This window comes from Hippocampus comes, unplaced genomic scaffold (genome assembly GCF_001891065.2).
Source record: "Hippocampus comes isolate QL1 unplaced genomic scaffold, H_comes_QL1_v1.1 scaffold136, whole genome shotgun sequence".
Classification (NCBI taxonomy): domain Eukaryota; kingdom Metazoa; phylum Chordata; class Actinopteri; order Syngnathiformes; family Syngnathidae; genus Hippocampus; species Hippocampus comes.
The window spans coordinates 123058-132081 of NW_017805840.1; the positions used below are offsets into that span (position 1 = coordinate 123058).

The 9024-nt window shown below is 42.3% G+C and overlaps 1 protein-coding gene across 3 annotated transcripts in view; it reads right to left on the reverse strand.

The window, feature by feature from the left end:
* Positions 1 to 9024, reverse strand: part of ugp2b (UDP-glucose pyrophosphorylase 2b) — a 16984-nt gene that overhangs the window by 5125 nt on the left and 2835 nt on the right. For all 3 annotated transcript variants that reach the window (XM_019888108.1, XM_019888110.1, XM_019888107.1), the window contains 3 exons: positions 5641 to 5768; positions 4137 to 4244; positions 1368 to 1553 (listed from right to left, as the gene is read on the reverse strand). In XM_019888108.1, the coding sequence (XP_019743667.1) occupies positions 1368 to 1553; positions 4137 to 4244; positions 5641 to 5754 (408 nt within the window). In that variant the 5' untranslated portion in view covers positions 5755 to 5768. The remainder of the gene's footprint in view (positions 1 to 1367; positions 1554 to 4136; positions 4245 to 5640; positions 5769 to 9024) is intronic.

A 9024-nucleotide genomic window follows, 5' to 3' on the forward strand; every position in this document is an offset into this window, starting at 1 on the left:
GGGGGTGGGGTGGGGGGTGCTTGCGGCATCCCACAGGAACCTTCCAAAACGCAACCTCAGTCATTCATATTTAGGCACACGCTGACCAAATATTAACGGAATTACACAGGGACTGTACACAGGAGCGAAACAAACATAAGGTCGATTCTTTTCACCTGGCCTAAACTGCTGCATGCAAGCGATTTATTGAATTACCGGACAGCACATGGCGTCCAATGTTTGCCGTAGAACCGACAGATCCTTCTTCTCCCCATCTGGCCCCCGGTAGTGCGCCTCCCCTTACTCACCCACTCACTGTGTTTACACGCACAGTATAGGGTAACGAACCCGAGGACGTCCAATTGAACTCATTGTATGTGAAAAGGAGTTGGATCAAATGATGGCCCCAAGTACTGCACTGGATGGGCTGCACTCAACTTTGACTAACTTTTTCAGGGACAGCGGTTACGACGGTGGACAGCTTTTCATGTCGTCAGGTGACAGGGTGCGTGAAAGGGTTGAAGCTTGCATATCACTTCCCAATTCCAAACGAATACCTGGATCAGATTTTTAGCTTTGAACTGTAGTAACTCCACTGACCACCGTCTGTCATGACTTTTCTTGCCTTAATAAAAGACACCCTTTGACTGTGGCTTATTTAGACCAGTTTCAATCCCGTCGAAGATATACACCAATACCTAATCTTGTTTACACTGCTAATAGTGTAGTTACATGATAATCAATTTTCGATTTAGCCATAAAGTAGTATAATTCGATTCTACTGTGTGACATTTAAATGAACCCACCACTCATTAAACTGACATGCAATGTCCAATACAGTGATCCCTCGCTACTTCGCGGTTTGTTTATCGCGGGTTCAGTACATCGTGGATTTTTTCAAACATATGAAAAACAAAATAAATAAATAAAAAATTCATTTATTTATTTTTACATATACATGGAGTACAGTCCTGTATATGTTCCTCGATGTGACTCGCTGTTATTTTGCAGCTTCTCGTGGACCGTTTGCGGACTTAAAAAAATAAAAATAAATAAAAAATAATTCAATACCGTTCCGAGTTTTAAGTTTTGTTCATGTTTTTTTTTTTTTTTTGTCCTTTTTAAGCTGCCATGTCTCAATTGCGCCACCGGAGAGTAAAAAAAAAAAAAGTGAACCGTGTAACTCGAACCACGCAGGCATGTGGAGGAACACGTCATCATAACAAGCAAGCCAAGCGTAGACGGAGCTGACGCTAACATGCCATCACTTCCTGCCAAGCCCATCTGAAGTCATGGTTACACTTCTGGAGAGTTTCTTTTGTCTGCCTTGAAATGCGATTCAAGCCGAAAATGTCAGCAGGACAGTGTTGGCCGTGTTTTGCTCTTACCTCTATCTGCTGCACGGTGAGGTCCAAGAAGGTGTTCTCGTTGCGCACGCTGATCAGGCTCTTGGGGCCCTTGCAGCCCATGCTGGTGCCGAGACCTCCGTTCAGCTTCACCACCACCAGCTTGTTCAGGCTGTCGGCAACGCCATCTGGAAGGCCTCGCGCCGCGATCTTGTCATACGGTTGGATCTGGACACACGTAGCAAATGGCATCACATGAGTAAATGTGCCTCGTGGGTCTTTAGGGGATGATTTTTAGTGTTGCTTGTGAGGTTTGTATCTTTAGGAGTCTGAGCGTGATCTATTTAAATTGTTTGGTTTCATCTTTTAGTTTTCATTGAATGTGGCCTGAGCTGGTCTGCTCGTATTGTTGACTGCTCATTAAACACCAAAGTGCGTCATATTATTTATCGATAGGACAGGAGTGACATTGAAATTAATATTGTGAGTGTGCGGGTGTGCAATCTTCCTGCTAGCACACCACAACTGTGACCCCTCCTTCCTCTTTCAAAGAGGATGAGGTTAAAAACACAAGACCCTTCCCCCAAAGTAGATAACATAAACAAAGCGCATCAGGCTCAAAATGTTATCTTAGCTGCCGTGCACATAAATACTTAAACGCTCCTTAGCTGCCTACACTAATACGTGTCGGTGAAGCATTTTAAGAGGTAAACCACCGCGTAGCGTAATTATCACCAGTTGCGGTTTCAGACGGGATTCCCACCCGGGGCCGCGGCTTCCCTCCCCACATGATCGCTCAGTGGCCAACGGGAATTTTGCATTCAGCGTGACAAATCAACAAGAATGTTTGTGGTGCTGATGTAATAGGAGGGGATTGTGTTTACAACAATAAAATTGTATTAATCAGCTCGATGGAGGAAGGAAGTGCACTAAACTCGGTGTCGTTGATCTTGCTGTGCTGTTTAAAACCGAGACGATAACAGTGGTGCCATGAGATAAAAGTTTGAATACGTTCATGCACCGTAGTAACTCAAAATTATTTTTTGCCATTAAAATGAATGGAAATGTCATTAATCTGTTCCAACCTCTCACACACACACCAAAAAAAAAATACACTACAATATGTTTTTTAAAAGAAAAATAGCACTTGATAGTGTTTTTTTATAACATACCCAGTAATGCAGTTATGATCTCATTTAATACAATAAAAAAAATGTAACGTGTTTTTGTCACACATTTTGCTTCAATTCAATGGATGTGGGCTGCTCCTTCTGGTTTGCATGCACGTATACCACTCACTATAAAAGAGCACATCGTGTGTGGGGTCTCTGAAAAGTTCCACACCAGTATGTGTGTGCCCCGCTTTTTTCCGAACCTTCATGAACTGATTCACCCTTTCAGGGACAGCGTTACTACAGCGGACAGCTGATCATGTTTTCATGTTGCAGGTTGCATGAAAGGGTTAATAGATATGTCCAAATACTTTTGTCTGAAGATGTCAATGGAATTACGTAAATGTAAGAAAACCGACGCTTTCCTGGGATGGGTTGTTCGTGCTGCCCTCTCTTAAACCACCACTGGTGTCTCATTAGCACGCATCACTGTCATTATTTTTTTTTAATCCTGTTAATCTCCATCTCCAGTTTCCTCTTTGTTACGTCACAATATCTCTGCACACCTCTTCTGTGTCACATATGGTGAAAAGAAGAGAAGGCGTACTGAGAGCTGGTGAGAGGCGGTGGGTGGGTTGGGGGGGTTGGCAATGGAGTTTTTGGATGGTTCCAGTGTGAGGAGGCAAAGACAGAGCAGGCTTTGTGCGTTTGTGGCAAGCCACTGAGGACGTTTTGTAAAAGAGCAGCGAGACAGAAGGTCTGCACACCCCATAAACAATTCACCGTTCCGCTGGTGCACCCCAATTTGGGTCGTTGGGCCGTGAATCATTAACGCGGTGGCAAGTTTGCTGCAAATGTAACTGCGGGCGATTCATGACTGAATGATAAATACAGCGATCCATGGATGACAGTCGAAAGCTTCGGCGATGTATAATTCGGAATTTACCGCCGTCTATAGACATTAAAACCACTGCACACAGGATATCCATCCATCCATTTTCCTGACTGGGAGGCTAACCGCAATTACAACATGCTGACTACTCAAGTAGATTATGACAGGCCCACATTGTCGCTGTCAGTCGGAATCCTCGCCTCTCCAAATTAACTCCTAAAAAAAAAAAATGCCACCCTGCTTGAATTGCCACACTCAGCATCATTGAAGTGATATAAAACAGGCTTACTCGACTGAAATACTGTCGCTCATTATTGTCTTAAAAAAAAAAGTTCAGATTTTGCAGTCTTGGGGCGACGTAAAGCTGCCTGGCTCCTGCAAAGTGAGAAGGAGGCGGAAGTTTGATACTTCTCAGACTACTCAGGTGTAGATGATAATAAAAAGATTTGTTGTCGAGCTATATTTCAACCTTTAATTAGTTCTTAGCGCATAAAAATGGTATGTTTAACAAAAAGCATCGATTTTTGACAAGACATGAAAAGTGCCATATTTGTACACAGTACATCCACGTCCTAACATTACATAATTGGTGACACACAGGACAAGTTTCAGTGGTTATGACTGCATATGGCAGGGAAGAAGTCAACTTTATTTAACGTGTTTGTGTGCGTTGAGCAACGCGGACTGTGATCCTCCAAAGTTCAATCCCGACATCAAACGTTTCAAGACTGCTTGGTTTGGGGCTTTATCAGTGTGTGTTTTGTGATCGATTTTAAGCACACGAAGGGGGCTGGAAGTCCAACTCACAGAGTCCTCGGGTGGTCGCTGTATCTTGATCCACTCAACCGATGGACCCTTAACCTGGAGGAATCTGTGGAAGAGATTCCTGAAGCCCTCAAAGTCTTTCTTGCATGCCTGAAACACACCAAATTCATATTTAGTAAGCTTTATATGTCTGGGAGGATATGAGGGTTAGCCTGGGTTGTTAGCAGAAGTTATCAGGAGTTCTTGCAACATGTGCATAGACATTCCTACATATACATGCACAGTTCATATTCAGTGCCTTTTTCCCCCCTGAATCAGATCATCTGGAAACCACATTCATGTTTAATTGGCGTTAGCATTGTTGATGATTACATCCTTGATCCCACTGGATAAAAATACAAAAAAAAATTACAGATTCAGGAGTTGTTGGGCAACTATACGGACTAAACAAACCATTGCGAGAGGTAATAAATTCCTTTTCGGGCCACTGGATCACACACAAGATTGCAAGTGGCTGTACTTTTCCCACCGATAAGAGATTGAAGATAAAATAGCTCAGCGCGGACTGTTTAGAAGCACTTGATGCTGATAAAGTCTGTGTGTGAACCAAGGAAGGAGGATCTCATCTCTCAGGATTTATATTCCTTATTATTAAAATAGTATTCTGGTGTATTGTAGTCGTATCCAGGTGGAGTGTTTGTTCCAGTTAAGAGGCTCAACCTCTGCATGACTTAAAAAACACACCCAACCGAAAGCGGAGAGTTGACGTGCTGCTGAAAATCAGAATAACAGAAGGGAATCCATGGTGAGTTTGTGCATGAATAGTAAAAAACAATCAAAATGGCTTCCAAAAATTTGCAAACAGTACATACCCCACCCAGAAATGTTTAGACTTGCCTATATTAATCGTTCAAACTCTAAATACATCCTTAGTATGATCCCCAATCCTTTTAATGTCATAAACAAAGGTTAGCTAATTTAAAATAGCTTATCATTGCTCGTTGGGGGTCGAGGACAGACACAGCCGCCACTTAACTTTCAATCGCTTCATTAAAATAAATAAATAAATAATAATAATAAAATCAAAACGAAACAAAAAATATGTTCCTACACTATCTGCATGGCCACAATCGATGCCTAGAGCGACTCAAAACGTGGCTAATGGCCAGTCAGTGAAAAGTAAACATACTGGAGTGCAGAATGTGAGAATGTGGCAAAGCTTAAACATTTTGCAGATTTTCACCTATTGCGAGTCAGGCTGGAATGTATTCTCCTCGATAAACTCGGATTCGCTGTAGAGTATAACATAGTTTCGGAAGTGACTAAATAACTAACGCAGACCTCACTCATGTTGTCCCTTGTGTGCCCCCCCACCCTCCACACACATGCTTTTAGTATGTGTTTGTAAGCAGGCGGAACCCTCATTGGCACCGCAGCACAGTATGTGTCACTCTCGTGTTTTCCCGGCAACCCCCTCCGCCCTCCAAATCGCAACCAGATGCTCGGTGAGAGTGAAAAAGGTGGGGCCGCGAAGTGTCGATGTTACCTCTCTCTCTGCGCCCACCGTGGTGCCCAGAAGCTTCTCCATCTCGCTGTGTATGGAGCTCTCCAGCTGCTGCCGCATCATTTCCTGGAAATGAGACATCCCTCCGTTGAGCATTCCTTTCCTCAGATCTGCACATAGACGGGGAGAGTTCAAAGTTAGCGTGAAAGTTAGCTGCTCGTATTCGACGAGAATCGAACAAGCCAAACACGTCAGAGTGAAACATTCTGACATGGGAATGTAAATGCCGACTACGTAGAACGTCGGTGTTCTCTCTGTACCAGCTGCACATAATTTTTTTCTCATATTTTCAAAGTAACCAATCACAATAGAACACAACAGACTCAATTCCTACAGAAAATCTCTGGAATCACACATCCGTAACGTTAAAATATTTGGAGTTGAACCAAAATTATCTGTAAAAATATACGGTTACTCAAAAGTCGAAATATTAGGAGTTAAACCAACATTTTCTGGGAAAAAAAAACCCTCAAAAGTCTAGAAAAGATTTTTTTTCAACAAGAGCTGGGTATGTGGCTTTAAAATAAAATTGCTGAGTTCGATTTTATTTCTTTCAATAAAAAACAAAGGCAATGTGATGAGAATGGCATTATTCAAAAGTGGGAGAAAGTGGCCTTATGTACTAACGAGAGGCAATTATCAACTGGGGCAATATTCAGCATTTTGAGGCATCAAAGTACTCCGCCAACGACCTGAACAAGAATTGCTCTGTGTTGTTATGCCCAACGGGCAAACCAAACTCGCCACATTTTTAAATCAGAAATTTCACGTTTTAACGTGATAAATATACGCACGGTCTGACCCACAGCCCCGTCTGATTGGTAATATGATAATATTGACATGGAAAGAGGCTAACCTCCGCTACCTCCACAAGCTAATTTCTGCTCCACCGAGCAGACAATGGTTTAACAGCTAGCTAGCTGCTAATTAGCCACATCGACCACGTTAGAGGCCCTCGAGAAGAAAGTAACTTGCTCAAAAAAACAAAACAAAAACAAAAAACTGCATAGACTGGCATGGCTTTGTTGTGTTTATGTGCTGGTTTTGCTGGTGTCACTAGCATGAGCAAAACAGCAGCAGCAAAAGCAAAACAAAACAGCCAAGATTCACTCCTGAACCTTTGGTTCAGCAACATTTGGATCCTGCCGGGTGGCTGTGGCTCAGTTTGTAAAACAGGTTGCCCAGTGACCCAAGGTTCGGTTGTTCAAATGTTGGCTGTGTTGTTTTGCTTTTGCTGCTGCTGTTTTCCTCTTGTTGATAAGACTACCACGAAAACACAACAAAACCATGCTGGTGACTGGTGTGTTTCTTTTTTTTGGGGGGGGGGGGGGGGGGGGGGTAGTGGATTCTGGTTTAGCCAGATCGTCCCTGCCTGATCCGTCCCAAGTGAGCTCGTCTTCAATTAAGTCTCCGCAGTTGACGAGCGCCCGAGAACTGTTCCTAATGTCCCAAGCCAAAACTTTTGAAATCAGGGAAAAAAATTCAGAAACGATTGCCTAAAAAGTCATAATTGGGGTTTTAACCGACAATTCCTGAAGAAAAAAAAATCTGCCTCACCAGTCCACAAATTGGAATTCAAACTTTCCTTCAAAATTTATGAAAAGAATCTGCCTCAGAAAGATATTTATTTGGCCCAACATTTCCTGGAAAAATTGTGGTCAAAACTAACGATTTGCAGTTCAAGCAACAATCCAGAAATCAAATTTCCCGTGAGAACATGCATCAGGAGTCAGTCAAAACTTGGGCCTTCAAACTCTCCTCATGTCTGATGTCTACAAACCGCGAGTGACACAAATGTGATCCGGTACAACAACGCAACCCCCCCTGCCCCCCCAAACAAAACAACTAGCATCTGGAAACAAGATGCTAGTGACGCTTTTGGCAGAAACATCCATGCGTTCTTCCGATCAAATTCGTGGGAGAACATCATTGGCTTTTGGGGAAGAATGACTCACGAGACTCATGAAAGAATCATTTCACGCATGTGAGAACACATTTGGAAGAAACATCGTCAGAACACCGAACAATATTACTTTGTAACACATACATATCGAGAGACATGATAGGAAGTGTCCACTAAGTATTTTCAAGGTCCCACTTGATCCTCCTGATGTTCACGTCATCTAATTATATGATTGCGGGATGACGTTTGGCTTTCTCTGGCAGCACGGAAACTCTCCACATGAGACTTTGCTCATTTCCGAGGAACAGCAGCTGGTTTTGCAAAACATACTGACATCAGCGAGCACAATGCCAACTTGCCAAGCGTCGGGTCTAGCATGACTGTGGAAGTCGTGGAAACCGACAGATGCGATAAGATCACACTTTGCTGGCTTGCATGTGAAAGGCACACGAAAATAAATATTGGCTCGACTGTCTCTGACGTGCGACAAAACCTGCAGCTTTATCACCTACAGAAGCACATTCCAATAAAAAAAAAAAAAAAGCGCAAACAGGAAACAAAATGATTTCAGGGGTTGAAGTGACAAGTAGGAAGTCATGACATCCGGTTTGGGCGCAGTTAGGGGGAAGTGAGACACTTTGCAGTTGGTCTTTATTCCACGAACAATAGACTTCCTTTTTAGTTCTGATTATAAAAAGCAGACTTCGGGGCTTGTGCTGCAGTGTTTCAGAATCTTGTGTGTGAAAGAGGCTCCTCATTCTGTATTGTTTGTGGGAATTGCGTAGGGCTTGGCGGTTATGGGGAAAAAAAAATCATGATTATTTTTGACATTGAAATTACGATGACTAAAAATGATTATTCACTTGATCTCATAACTCAGTATTTATTCAACGACCAAAACTTTAAATATAACTTGAAGGAGCCAGAAAATAAATGAGAAAGAAAGTAAAACAAGAATATATTCAAATAAAATACAAATAACGGTGATTCCGGCTGTGCGCATGTTGGCCTCATCGGGGCAGTGTGGTGCCGTATATGCGAGGAGAATAGTAGAAGAAGAAAGGTGCAATAAGGTGAATAATTTAATTCATTCTGCTCTGGCTCTGATGTGGTGGCTTTGTGGGATCTCTGCGTGAAAGAGAGAATAATGAAGTATCCACGGTTGCATTTTTTAGATAATTTTGCCTTTTTTTTCTCGCTGGGTTCTGTGAAAGCCACGGGCAAATAAATGCAAAAGTTTACATGCTCTCTGTGTGAAAGAGTGACTGACTTTCTTTGGTTAGTTTCTTTGGTGGTGAAAGCCACTGGCAAATATTTTATTATTATTATTATTTTGCCAATTCCTTAGCAAGGGAATGTTTGAATGCATGTCTTTGTCTAATGTGTAATTGGCAAAAAAAAAAAAAAAAAGGAAAATTAAAAATTTTAAAGGAACAAATTTAGCCGGGGCAATTATTCTTTAG